At 52.7% G+C, this 14,748-nt stretch overlaps 1 protein-coding gene across 1 annotated transcript; it reads right to left on the bottom strand.

Annotated features, from left to right (window-relative positions):
- Positions 1-14,054: 14,054 nt before the first annotated feature.
- On the bottom strand, positions 14,055-14,519 carry GCG54_00002107 (uncharacterized protein; the record flags this gene model as incomplete). Its single annotated transcript, XM_045402204.1, has 1 exon — positions 14,055-14,519. The coding sequence occupies one exon, from the start codon at positions 14,517-14,519 to the stop codon at positions 14,055-14,057; it is 465 nt and encodes a 154-aa protein (XP_045258566.1).
- Between the last annotated feature and the right edge of the window lie 229 nt (positions 14,520-14,748).

Here is a 14,748-nt window from a genome sequence, read left to right as displayed (position 1 = left end):
CCCGGCTGGGCACCAATATGCGATTCGATCAATGACCTCTTCCCCCTGGCATGCGCATTGAGGCCCAGGGTCAATGCAAGCCTGCCAGCAACGTCGTGAATCAGTCTGAGTGTGCTAGAAATCGTGGATATCTACGAAAAAGCCCTCCCCCTTGATGGCCGATCATCGCCATCGCGATGAGGAATTACGAAAGGGAGTCACGCTCTCGAAACCCGACCAACCGACGCCCTCACAGGGTCCCGTTTCTTATTGCATGTGGCTGCGAAGATCTCCGCGCTACTTGGTTTGGGCATCACCGGCGCCGCTGACGAAGCCGATCCTGCCCCGTCGATGAGGGAGGCCGGCGGACCCAGGGATGCGGACGGCGCAAGACGGGCGCCAGCAGTCCGATCTAAACGATGCGTGCGCGCCTTACAGAGGAGCCAACGGCGGGCGCCGGTCACCTGCTAAACCAATCTACGCCGGTTCTCTCGGCTAACCGTGACTAACTCACATCATCCTTCGTCTTCGCTTGGGGGTTTGTTTTTTGTTTTTGAGGCCTGCATCTACACACGCGATATCCTGGGGAAGCGCGAGGGCTAGCCGAAAGCTAGCAACCCGAACAAACATGCCAAACAATGCAACTAAGTGGATTGAAGCATCGTCGAGCAGGTTTCTTGTTTAGTGGATTGCCCAAGGATGACTCCTCCTCCTCGACAATGTTCATGGTCTTTTTCTTGCTGCGCACTAAATTGGTGCGATTGCACAAATTGTGCAGAAAGGGGTGTGTCTATGAAGAGAGCATAAGTGGTCCTTGCTTCTCAAGTGGGACCCTCAGGAACGCACACCCCCCGGGCCTCTGCTATGTTCACTCCTCCGAGCGGGCTGCGGCGGCCGGGGGAGGCTGGGAGGGCCGCAGCGTCCCCCAAGTCTCCGGTGCTTGCCGGCTCTCCCCGGCCTGTGACGGCGATCCAAGACAACGCATCGCCAGAGGACAAAAATCTCCACTTGTGCTTCGTTCAACAGACACCAACCATGACTGACACACGGGGGGACAGAACGTGAGTGGGAAGGTGGGATACCACAGAGTGGAAACCTTCAGGCTCGCTCTCAGTCGCAAGCAATCCACATTGTTGCCAAACTTGTTTCCCATCGCTGTAATCGATTGATTGAGGGCTGATTGTACGCAGTAGGGAAAATGCTCCCCAAGCACGACGCTAGCCCTAGTGCCCTCTGTATTCCAGCCCTGTGAAGCATCTAGACTCGCCATCGACCGTAGGTACGTATGCATCCGTCGTTTCACGGCACTGGGGGACGTTGCTTCACAGTCACGTCCTTTGCGCTTTCTCCACGTCAATTGCTTCTCCGTCGGTGGTCTGGACTCTTTTTCCCCCCGTTTCCACCGAAGAAGCTATCCTGTGACGAAAGTTATGCAACAACACGACGACCGACACAGCAGTTGAAAAAACGCATCCAGGTGACGTTGAAAAGACTGGCGGCGCGTGGGCTCGAACCACTGTCCCCATTCGCTTCAGGCACGAAATGGAACCTCGTCGCAGAAGCGAGAACAGTGGTCAATTAATGGCACGATTGTGGAATGGGCTCCATCTCGTCCTGTCCTCTGCCCCGTAGTACCCGAACGTAGGGAACCACGACCACTGTTCAACCCAGGTACGTAGCACCTAGTTACGGAGACTACTAGAGTACCTGCAGTGCTGTGTGTTAACCGGGAGCCACGACGAGAGAAACATGCACTCCGCATCGCAATGTTTCAACTACTCACTCAGCGTCAGCACGCCTTTTTTTTATGCAATAGCGTCAGGAGAGAGAGAGACTCTTTCGTTGAAGTCTAAGAGATTGCATCCCCACATCGTATGTTTGCAACAACTCATTATTGCACGCCGCTGGTCCGCCGGAAGCCGAAATACCACACAGTCAAAGTCAACTCAGCACGCACATATTCGCGGACCAAGTCAATGAAACAAGACATGCCGGCATTTGTTTTTCTTTCTTGGACAAGTTGCGCGGTCACAAACAGGATTCGGCGAGAAACCTAGGAAACCCCCTGAGAAACCTTTCTTTTTTTTAATGCCGTTCTGTGTCTCTTTTTGAAAACGTCGCATAATGATGCAAATTATTCGCGTTGCCGGCCTCGCCTATCGCAGTGGCTTATGCGGTTTGGAACAACAAGAAGAAAGTTGCACACAGCCACGCGAGTGAGACACATGACGGGTCGTTGACGGGAAAACGACGGGGAAACATTCAAGGTGGAAACCGATGAGTCAACCTCAAACCAGAAAGACTCTGGAATCTGGTCCTTGCACAATACCCGTGACAGCACAAGGCAGGCATACCACGGGGAACGTAGCCGGAGAGTCAAGGAGCCAAGTGGGCGTGGGCAGCATTGTCCCCAAAATAAAAAAGATGGAAACAGGGACGCAACATCTGAAGTGGGATAGTATGTACCTTTCGTTCTGGGTTCTAGACGAGGGGAAGTTCCATTTCGTAGAACCTTGAAGGGTTTTCGGACTCTGCCTAGGAGGAAAAAAGAAGAAGAAGGAATGGGGACAAGTGGGTAGCTGAGAAGAGTCACCAGCATGCAAATTTCAAAGTGCAAGGGAAAATAGGGTCGGGACCTCAGCCCATTGAGGCCCAGCGTCGCGGGATCCCGCGTTGACAGCTCCGGGAACCCTGTCTCGAACCCCCCCTAGAAGTTTAGTTCCTTGTTCGGGCCATTTTTTCTGACTCCCAGTTGTGAAAGATCGAGCCCGTCATCGGCAGGTATATTCATTGCAAGCGATATATTAGGGGAAGAGGAGGGGAAAAGTAAGGACATACAGTTTGTGCAGTCAGCACTCAGCAGAGCCTCCTTCCAAGGGAGGAAGGAGATCGGCAACCCCTACAATTCAATTGCACTTCACCTCATCATCTCCAAGGCACAAGGGGGCAAGCCCGCAGCTCGCACGTCCTCGTCCGCCTTCTGACTTTGCCAGTTTCTTCTTTACTCTCCTTGGCAATGAGAATATTTATTTGCGTTTTCTCAGAGAACGCCCACCGCAAGCCAGCCAGCCCCCCTTTGCCCCCCTTGATCGTCAAGTTCCTTCACGGGCAACGCGAACGAGGGGGGTGAGGTGGGCGGTGCCGCCCCCCCACGCGTATATTGTTTTTCCCATGTCTCGATCCAGCTCCTCGGTTCTCCCTCCAGCCCGGCCTCGCAAGCCTCACGGAATTCCATGGCTTCGATTCTTACCGCCGTCTTGGGGTCATGATTCCCAGAGAAGGCATCATTCACTGACCGCCCTGCCGGAGGGTCTCTTCCCCCGGTTCTCGATCGATGACCCCGTAATTCGAGGGGGCGTGAGCGAGCGAAGTCTACACCGCTGAACCGGGCTGGCGAAGAAGAGGTGTGCACACGAGCAGAGCACGAGCAAGGGAAACTACCCGTACTGCGTACTTGGGGAAAAGAAATGTATGGAAACTTTTCCCACGTAGAGCCCGCTACTTTGGATAACACAATTGTCGCACTCGCACAACGGGAAGGGGGAGCCCGCGTAACACTTCCGCTCGCACAGCACTCGGCTGAAATGACAGTACCGTCGTTTGGCCAATGTACCACGAGATTGACGCAGAACCTTGGTCCGCCATTTGCCATGTTCAAGATCATCTTGCACGGCTTGTATGTGCTTCAACATCCGGCTTCCTCACACAACTGCTTCCTTCAGTTCAGGGTTCTGCAGTGTCCCAAAGTACCGGGGGGGGGGGGGTTGAGTAAGGTTGGCTTGCTGCTATTACAGGCAGCTTCGGTACCTGAGATGGAGAAAGGGCACCAAGGGCCGCAAAAAAAAAAAAAAAGAAAAAAGTTGAGCCCTGCACGGTACCTGAGCACCGGGAAAAGTTACTGCGTATCCGTACCTTGCCTTACCCTACCGGGACCCGCCTTCCTGTCGCCGGGAGATCTTCCCCGTGATCCACCCACGCCAGCTCATTGACCGGGACATCCCGCCCCGGCCCAACAATTCCCATTCGCAGAGCTCGGGGCGTGTGCCGGTCACGGAACCCCACCATTCATTCACTCACTCACATTCACCTCCACTGAGAAAAGTTTCACGACCTCCCATTCTGTGGATTGGACCTCATACCCAGCTAGGGGAGGGAAAAGGGGAGGAGTGGGTGTACTTCCACGTCGGCGCAACTGGATCTGGAACTGGAACAACGGCTTTGCTTGCACCACGTCGTCTCGTTACGTGACGCAGTGCTGCGTACTCTCAATGTGCAGAAACCATCGACAAGTGCACAAGCAGGCATGTTTCAGGCACTATCCGTACTATGCAGTACCTAGTCCCGCGGCGGGTACATGTCTTGTCTGCCCTAAACACCCAGCGAGCAAGTAAAATCTCTTTACACGCCCTGAGCTACCTACCTACCTACCTACATACAGTAACAGCTCGCCAAGGCAAGGAGAGGGCCGCCCTGAGCTACAGGCACCCACAAAGCAGCAGCTCGAGGAGGGCCCCGAGCTTCACATACCTATGGATACACCATCTACCATCTGGAATGCGAGAGCTCGTAAGGCACGCCAATTGTCACCCGTGGAGGCTCGCTCAGCTAAGGCAGTACACTAGCAGGTTCCTGTAGCTCTGTGATTTACCGCAGCCGGCCCGCTTGCTGATGTGGCTCTGCCCGACATGATGGGATCAGGCCATGACGGATACATCTTTGCCTAGATACACGTCTCTACGGATATGCTGCTTGCTTGCTTCTTAACAGAGGGGAGTATTCATAGGCGCAAGCCGACTGGAGGGATTGTCTCGCCCTAGCTTGTGCGGGAGCTACTACGGATACAGCTGTCTCCAGCTCTTCGCTTCCAGAATTAATTTTCCAGATCCACATCTTCACCGGTGAGCTTCACGCCCTCTCTTATCTTGCTTCTCCGTACATGGCAATTCGGTTTTTCCGAGCCTGTCAGGAGACAAGCGAGAAATGCAATGCCCGAATGACACGTCTCCCGCATCGATCAAATGAATGACGGGCAGCAAAAAAGGAGGAAATTCCCTCCCTTGCCCTTGGGCCGGCCCCTCCTCCTCCTCCTCCACCCCATTCGATGCGGGTGGACTGCCAGCTTCCAAAGACAGCAGAAAACATCAGATCATTCACATCGTTCGGTACCAAACTTTGAACGGAGGCGGGAAATTTTTGCCCTTGTATGGGACCCCTCTCCCCCAAGAGCGGGCCGCGGAAGGACGGAGGGCGGGTAAGATCTTGCTCAACTATGCTGTGCAAAGGGCCAAGCATACCACCGTTCCATCTGACACGGCGTGGCCCAGCCCCCATGATCGAACCATCTTGTGGCCGATTCCGACACAAACTACCACGACTTCACGAGAGGTACGTTCCGAAAGCGGATGAAACGGGCATTTTCTCTCAACGATTATTAGGCGAGACGAGGTGGCCAGTGTGTCGAACGAGAAACGAGAAACATCCCCAGCAGAAATTGCGTGGCCCGTGGGTTTCTGGAAGAAAATCCAAGGGCTGCTTTGGTATCCGTACTTACTGCCATTGCGAACAAGGCAATAGGAAACTGGGCATCGAGATGATGTGTTCCGAACAATTACGAAACCGCAAGGCAACTCCCGCGGTTGGTACGAATGGCCCCTAAACGGCGTTCCGGCTGCGACGTAAGGTACGTAGCGTCAAAGCCAGGGACGGACGGGGTCTGGACCAAAGGATCTGTGAGGTTCTTCCCGTCCCGGGTAATATAGCAAGACCGGCGTCTTTGATTGGACACCCATTCAAAGAAAGTGCAGACGGCCCGCGAAGTGATTCGGCCTGATGTTGATGAAGCCAGCCCTGGGATGCCGATGGTGAAACGGGGCCGTCCAAGATTCGACGACGTGTGGTCGTGTCAAGCCGTGACTGGCATAGCCGACTGCATCTACCGGCAGTGTGTGTGTGTGTGTGTGTGTGTGTGCTTGAACGTACCTCCCAATTGCTTGCGTTGTACAGTCTTCCAGGATATTTTTTTCCCTGTAACTACCCCTTGGCAAGGATCGCGATACATCTGCCACCGCCTCATACGTCACAACGCCCTGCCCTCACACTTCTATAGTTTGAGACTCTATTTACAGAGGTGTATTACCTCTTCTAGACGATATAAACAATACTAATTTTAGCTACAGAAATAATAATAAATACATCAAGCCCATCCCACGAGACTTAGAGGCCATCACGACTACAATCTACACGAGCCTAAGCCCTACTCTCACACCTACTTTCAACCCCTACCCCTCACAGCGCTAGCGCTGCGTTACTGCCTACTTCTCTACTACGATAGCTCAATAACTGCCCTAAGTTACTCCTACTCCTATTACCACTAGCTAGCACCCTACTACGCGTTCTACAGTAGGCATAAGCAGCCCTACTGCTCAGTATATAACCCCTCTAATCTCTTCCTCACACCTACCTAAGGGGCCTCTATTAGAGACTCCTACACTAGTAGAGGAGGTCACCCTCACTAGTATTAACGCCCACCTTAGCGACTACTTTTAAAGCCCTATTATTATTAACCTAACTAGAAATAGAGCTGAAATTAATATTTCGCCAGCTAATTCAGCTCTCTCTTTAAGGTCTACTATATCTCTACCTCTTTAACCCTCTACACCTAAGCCTCTTCTCAATAATAACTTAGAGGAGGGGTTGCCTATATTTAAGGTTAACTAGCAGCCCTTCCACTAGATAACGTGTAAACAGCAGGTTGAAATTCACACCTTACGCAAATACAGAGGCTTTACCTACTCTATTATTACTAAGCAACTTAGAGTAACTATCAACTAAATATAATACGCCTGCCTCCTCAGGCATATTAACAGCTATTAGGAAGCTTACTAGCGTAGGCTGAAGCCAGCCATCCATACGCCATAACGTCAACATATTAAGAACTAGCTACTAGAAAACCCTCTTAACCGCCTTATGCTATAGACAGATATCCCTAACTTCATCCTAAAGGTCTCCTGCTTTTCAGAGCAAGCTATAAATATAGCAATAAGGTCTCTTAGATATAATAGAGTCCTCTATCCCTACTACGTCACCCTACCCCACAGTATCTAGGAGAAAAGGCTTAAATTTACCCTGAAGTTTGCTAGATTTCCTAAAAGCTACTAGGATATATAGATCTAGTCAGATAAGGTCTAATACAACAGTATTTTATATAGTAAGCAGTTTCTCACTATTAGGAGCAGTGAGGACGCTACTAACTACATATCAGCTAAGATTAAAGCCTATAGGTTTATATTCTAGGCCATAATCTCTAGCAGTAAGAAGGGCTGCTATCTAATATAAGAGAAGGGCTAGGGCTAGATTAACACCTAGAATTACTACGAAAAGATAATACCACTATTCCTTAAGTTCTAGCGCTAGCATACTAACGACCTCTAAAGACCTAAAGTTGTCTATATATATAATAACGCACTAGGCTACACAGCAAGGTATACTAAAGATTAGATATAGGGTTATTTTAACAGCAATCCCTTCATCTTATAGCCCTCGCAGAGCCCTAACTTAAATCCTATTAAGCACATATAGGCATTCATGAAAAGATAGATCGAGGAGAACTACTAGCTGCACCTAATCAGCAAGAAGCTATATAAGGCAGTACTTATAGCATAGGAAGCAGTACTAGAAGAGTATATCTTCCACTTAGTACGTTCAATAAAAAAAAGACTTCAGAAGGTGATCGAAAAGGAGGGCAGATAGACTAGGTACTAATTAATAATGTTCAGCCATAAATTAACTCACCAGGAGAGGCTGTTTTTACATAAAGTAGCATTTTATCTCAATACAAACCCCAGCTAGCCCAGAACATCGAAAATCCGGCTCTTTTCGAGGCACGGGTGGCGCCAATATAACGATATACAGGGGTGGCAGCAATATATCGCTAGAAGTACTGACAGGCAACGAAATAACCTGGAGTACTGTATTGTGGGAACGGCATGAGAAAGAGCGCATTTGCGTTTTGATTGAGAGAGGGCTTTTTTGATAGTCCAGACTTGGTTCGACGAGAGGGTCCGCTGTTTGACATTGTTTGCAGGGCTGCGAAAAGAAGGTTTGGTTCGCCCGTCTTGCATCTGACCCCTGCTTCGTCCAAGGAAGTTGGGAGGTACGAAAAGTGGTAAGGCAGAGAGGCAGTACACATGGCGTGTTGCCTTGAATAGACTCGATCCTTGCTAGAGGCTCTAGGACGGATGCCCAGTTTCGCCTTTGCGGTTCGCACAATTGTGTTTTGCGTACAAGCCCTTGGAGGATGCTCCTTGCAGACTCACGGCGGACTACAAGGGGTGACCAAGAACCAAAAGGCACACGGCATGAGCTGTCTCAGGCCTTCGCCGAGACGGATGACACTTGGAAGCCCGCTCCGCAGACAGCTCTGTGGCAGCCTTTCCTGGGCTCCTGTCAGCGTTTCTGCTGATTTGTTCTGGCTTCTGAGGCATCCGACCGTGCCGTGCCCACGGGCCCGCGCATGCTCCTGTTACTCTTTTCCCAGGGAACCGGAATGCCGTGCGTGCATTTCGGATCAGCCCAGATGAAGGTGAAACCGGTGTCCGTAGGGTTGACCGGGAAGAGAGATAGAGAGAGAGGGAAGGAAAGAGAAGGAACCAAAAACGTGACTTGCGACGACGTCATCGGTCGGCTGGAGCTGGCATATGGGGAGCGATGGGGCCGTATTACGTGAGCCCTGACGATGAAGGGCGGGCGTGCATGCGTGCGTGCGTCTGAGAGAGTTCCGGACCGGCAACGGTAAATGTGATGAGCAGTAGAGTGAGAGGCCTCTTCGTCTGGTCTGTAAGTATACCAAGATTGAGCCATTTGTTTGAACAAGGCGTGCCCACGCCTGGGACATGCGGGTGAGACGGTCCCTGCCTCGAACGGTGGGAAAATAGATGAGTTGTTGTTACTGCAGCACCGCAGTCCTGCGTTGCGCTCTGGTTGGACGGCAAAATATGTCTCTTTAGTGCTGATGCCACAGAGCTGGTGCAAAACAGCTCAGTGAGGGGAGAGGGGATTTGGCTCGACTTGATAGGGCGTGGCGATGTTGACAAAGAGGTGCTTCGTCAAGCTGCTTCCGTGTGCGTACAAAGATAGATGCAGAGGCAGCCAGAGATGGCATCCCCCTCGCTCGGAGAAAAACAGCCTCTCGCGCGAACGACATGTTCGACGAGCAAAGCAGGGCGTTGTACTCCCTCTCACTGAAACCCGCGCGCTACATGTCTTCCCACCACAAGGGAGCCAGAGAGGCGGCAGCCCGGAACGATGTTACCGCTGTCGTTCGACCAGAAGCTTGTTCTCGAACGCTTTTGGGGCGGCGAGTGAGTCGAGAGAGAGAGACGCAGCCGATAGGAAACCAACCGTGGAAGCGAGCCAACGACATCCTGCCCATTGGCCCTGGGAGCGGTCGGAGACTGTACTCACTCTGCACCAGTTGAACCCTTAATATCCGTTCAGCCGTTCATCTTGTATCAGACCCCTCAGGGCGGACCGGTTGCAAGAGAGAAAAGTTTGTTTGGGGTTTGTTGTTGTTATTGTCTCTTGATACATGTCTACTACGGGAACGACTCACCAACTAAAACAAGAACGAAAGGGCCTGCTGGCGGACAGCCGGGGGGAAAAGCAACTAGAGCCCAGAACGGACATTGACAACAGGAACAGACAGACCTAGACAAAGGCCGGGCGCAAGGAGGGGAGTGCAGGCTCGTCGGATCGATCGATGCGTTGCAGCGTGCCACATTCCAATGTAGGGATGGGGGATTCGGGGAACCAGAAGAAAAAAAACAATTGGTTTTTTTTTTTTTTTTTGTGATCCAGGCGACGAAAATTTTTTACATCCTCAACTTCCTTGTCTAACCTCACCTTGAACTAAGATCGGAAGGGAAGGGGATCAGAACGCAGAATGGCTTGTTTGACGAGTTGGATTGACAAGGGGGGCGTTGGAAATGAGCATGTCTCCTAGTATTTCTTGCTCTGCTGTGACCACTCCCCCAACAAACCCACGTTTGATATGTTTGACGTGATCAATTGTGAGGAGGATTTGTCGTGTCAGACGCTGCCGAGACCATTGCCAGAGTAGCTATCAACGCATTCGATCTAAAGAGGAAGGTATTCGTTCGGTTGCTGTGCAGTGCAGCTTGCTGATATTACAGGTGAGGGGATGGGAAGATATTGGAGACACAGAGGGTCGCAATAATAAGATGGCATGATGGTCGATAGGTGGCAAGCGAGTAAGAGTGAGGCATTGGCATTATCAGCGTCTCGGGTGAAAATGTGGTTATTTCTTATGCAAGCAGCACGAAACGGAAATGGATGAAGTGTTTCTGACTGCATGTGCATGGAGAGGGAGGCAAACTGGGTCGAGGCCAAGACGCTCGGCGCTGACTGAGGCTCTTGACTGTTGCAGCAGCGTGAAGACTATTCTGTCCGTACGAGGTGAGGTGACAACGGCTGCAGAAATTCAAAGCTGCGGGCTGTTCCGCGAGTGAGGCACACACACTCACTCTTCACTCACTCACATGAGGTACACACACCACCACCTCTCTAAGCGAGCTGAATTGATTTGAGGCTGGGCTGATGGAGGGGCCCCGGGCGCTCTCTGCCCTCCGCGTTTCCGTTTTGAGGATTGGATGTTCTGGCTTGCCCCCAATATGGCCAGCTACAGCGGGCGAGACGCCTGAAGGCCAGTCTGCCTCAGGGCACCGATCTGCCACGCCCCATCCATGAATTGGAAGGGTGAGGCAGCTGTGAGGCGAGGCGACGCACTTCCTCACCTTCACACACCCGTCCAATCCACCCCTGCAACTTGTGAGGTGCCACCAGCGCTTGCCTGTAGCGGCGGATGTCTCCATGGCTGTCTGTAGTGTCAGGAGCGTCTGCCGTGAGGATGAGTGAATTGAGGTGCAAATGTCGTGATTGATTGCCCTTAGCGTTCGGGCCGCCATCAACGCCCGTGGGCATCGGTCCAGATCCAGATTCGCGTTCAGAACCTGGACCCTGCCATGGATCCTTCTCAATTGGTGGCCCAGACGAGTTGACGACCAAGAGACCTCTTTGGCCCTCCCACGATGGAGGTAGCTCACTGGGGACAACGCCGGACATCGGAGGCGATGGCGTGGACGTTGGAGCAAGGGGAGCGAGTGCGGCGTCGTCGTTGCGGCCTCATACGGTTTTCGAGGCCATCGGGCGAAGGGCAGGCGGAGTCGGAGACGGAGACCGAGATGGAGAGATGAGAAGAAACGAGGCAGTTGTGGGAGCCCAACGTCGATGATCTGCCCATTTGTCTCCGGTTTAGTGCCTAGCCGTAGCTAACTTGTAGCTTGTCCAATGCTTTGCCTCTTTTCCCCCTTTCCTCCTTTCGCTTCGTGGTCGCCGTCGTAAACGCAGCAGTCGCCCTACCCGTCCGTGCCGCAAGGGGAACTGGCACCGGCACGGTATCATTCATCAATGACAGGCGAAAGGAAGGGGTGGGTTTGGCGAATCACCAGGCCGAGCGGCTACGAGACTCAACCATGGCGAGAGAAAAGCTTGACATTGTGCCAGACGCGAGACGAATTGTGTGTGCGCGCGTGAGCGTGTGCCTGCAGTATTTCTCGCCTGGCGGGGTCCAGTCCGTCTCGTCGTTATTCGACAGAAGGGGCAGTATCAATCTCGTTCCCCGGTGGATCGTGGATCTCACGAGGGTTTCCGAAATCTGGCGTCCCTTGGGCGCTTCGTCATAGGAAGCACGATGGGGGCACCGGATGGCATGTTTTCTCTTGCGGCTCACGTCATTGTCACAGCGCTGCAAGTGGGCGGCGGCAGAGCCCCATGACAGGCGCACGTCGACGGGTCCCTTCCTACCTAGGCACCAAGCAAAAGCAAGAGGGGAAAAAAAAAAAAAATTCAAAAAAAAAAAAAAAATCCCGGATGCCCTGCCCAACAAAATTAATCAAAGATGGTTTGGATGGATACCCGGTTTGGCGGGGGATGTGCAGCCAGCAGTTCCGTACGGCGGACACCGGCCAAGTACCCAAGTGGAGGGAAGTATTCGAGTTCGGCTTAAGGCATTTTCGCATGCGCTGGCTGCCATCGGACTTGTCGGTGCTCGGATGGCCATGCCCTGCCCCTCCGGCCGAGGACCTGAGAAAGGATGATCAGACACTCATACAACTGTGTAAATAGACTCAGACAGCGAGACGCAGAAGTAGATGGAGCCGCGAAATAACGACGGAGTGAGAAAGCGAAAGCATCTCATCTTGATTGCCCTGCCCTGCCCTGTCTTGCCCTTGCCCCGGGCGTGCTGCCTTGGCCTCACTCACTCAATCTTGGTGCGAGATTGCGAGCTGTGCACCATCAAACGGCCTCCACCACAAGACGGCATCAACAAGAAAGCTCAGGCAGAGCGACGCTGCTGGTCGTGGTGGTGGTAGGTGCGGAACACCGTGGACAAGCTGCAAAGTTTCACGTTGGACGTTCCTTGGATGACATAACACAGCCCCGTCACCTCATCGTACCCTTTTTTTCTTCTTTTGCTTTTCGCGTTAGCGGCCATCTTCAGGGACCAGCCACGGACAACTCGAAAAGCCTAAAAGATTTATGGTGGGGGGGACAGCACCAGACACCGATAGGCAACGGACAAGGCGAAAAGGCAGCGGCCGAAGGAGACGGGCCATAGGTGCAGGCGGGGAACGGGAAGACTCACAAGAGAAAATGCCATGGCCACTATCCGAGTGCACGATAATGATGGCATCGCATCAGCACATGGTGTCACGAAGTTACGAATTCCGCCATCTGTCAATTTTCGCCTGTCTGCCCGCCTCGTCCCCCTTCTCCTCGCGCAGTTCCTTCATTGGGGCCCCTTGTGTCGTTCGTTACCCTTCCAGAGCCATCAGGGGCTGCAGGTTGGCAACGTGGGCGAAAGAGCCGTTGTCAAAGTCTGCAATAAGAAATTCGCACCCTTCAGCCGCCCCCAACGTCCCCAGTATTCCTTCCCAAATTGTGTGCTGTGGCCGCCCCTGGCAGGCCGGTAGAGACCGTCGAGGGATTGGGGGGCCATGTGCTGCTATTTTTTTCTAACTTTTTTTTTTTCGTTTCTTTTCCCTTTCTGTCTGTTCCTCTCGTAGCTCTCCCTGACACCCCGTGCCCCCCCCCCCCCCCCCCCCCCCCCTGGCGTAGTCGCAGGGGCCACAAATTGAAGCATGATGGAGACTCAACCTTCCGGCACCATGACGCCTTTTCCCGTGGGCCCACGGCTCCGTCGCGAATGCTCCAGAAAGTGGATGCGGTTTGTGCTGGCATTCAGAGTCATAGCCCATGAGAGAGTCACCATCACAAGGGAAAAATTTTGTTGGTTGCAGACAGCAATGTTGTTGTAGGAAGTCATGAACTGGTCTTGTTTTTGTTTTTCTTTCTCAATCTGACGTGTTCCTGTGCTAGTTCCTTGCCCTCCCAGTGAAACCTATGCTTCTTGCTGCCCAGTGATCCCGTCAAACTGTTTATCCTAATGCTTCTTCGTCCCTGATGCCAGTCCAAGCCCCGTGGAAGGGCTGTTTCCCTGATTGTTCCGTCTGATGTCGGGTGTCTTTGCCCCCAACGCCGTCATCGTTCCTCGAGTCCAAGCCTGTCCACTCGATTGATGACCGGCTCCCCGTGAAAAATACCAATGTCGTAACGTAATGAAAAGCCAAAGGGGATTTCTCAGTCCCATGTGATGCCATGCCTGTGAACAACCTCTTGTGGAAACAAGCCCCGTGTGTCGTGGTACAATCCCGGTAATTCCCATTGTTGCGCCGCCGTACGGATGAAGCAGTCCTTCTGCCAAAGCCAAGTACTCCCCGGTGTTGACCCAAAACTTTTTTTTATAATGCAATACTCCGGTGTAATGCCCATTTTTGTTACAACAGTTGAACCAAGGAAAAGTGAGGTAGAGTCGGTGTGCCGAGTTGATGAGTTGCGTAATATTGTTGAAAGCGCGCCGCTTGTTGAACGACTAAGGGTATATTGAACAGCGTAGAAAGAAGAAATTGAAGAATGTTGTGGGTGAAGAAGTCGTTCTTTTAGTAGGAGCGGCGACGTTGAAGACGGGCTTGCTCGAAAGACACGGCGTATGCTTGGAGTTCCCTCCTCGCCTTGTCCGACAGCTGGCTGGCGTCCGCGTTCGATGATGTGGTGCTCTGCATCGAGCAGAGGCTGGTGTTGGAGCTCGAAGTGGTCAAGGTGCGGCGGGTGGATGACTGCCTCTGAGAGAGGTAGGATTGTCTGACGGGTGTTGAGCCGTACGGCTGGGGGTTGGTAAAGTCGTAGGCGGGAGCGAGGTAGAGCTTGTTCGACGATTGTAGCCTCGAAGAACCGGACCAAGGGTACGAGGGAGCGTTCAGGCCGGGAGAGCTTGCAACGGAGCTGGGAGTGGAAGTCTTCTCGAAGTCGGCCAGGCGGCAGGATTCGGGGCAGTAGGCAGTGCCGTCGGTCTGCTTGTCACAGCCGAGGCAGAACTCGGGGGTCCAGAGATCGAAGGCGGCCATGGTTGAAGAGTGTGTGGTTGTGTGTTGACGGTGTTGTGTTGTTAGATGTCGAGACGGTCGAGTCGAGTCAACCTAGTGGTGGTTGTTGATTTTCGTAGCAAGTGATTGAAGTTGCGAGTTGATGAACTGGATGCGAGTGGTGGGTGATGGCGGGTGTTTAAAGAGTTGGACGGATTGCAGTCATTAAGTAGAAGTATGACTGGTAGCCACAGGCAAAGAGAATGAGCCA

Source organism: Colletotrichum gloeosporioides (assembly GCF_011800055.1).
Source record: "Colletotrichum gloeosporioides strain Lc1 chromosome Unknown consensus_84, whole genome shotgun sequence".
NCBI classification, from domain to species: Eukaryota; Fungi; Ascomycota; class Sordariomycetes; order Glomerellales; family Glomerellaceae; genus Colletotrichum; species Colletotrichum gloeosporioides.
The sequence above is the reverse complement of the archived record's forward strand: the minus strand, read 5'-3'. Positions and strand labels throughout refer to the sequence as shown.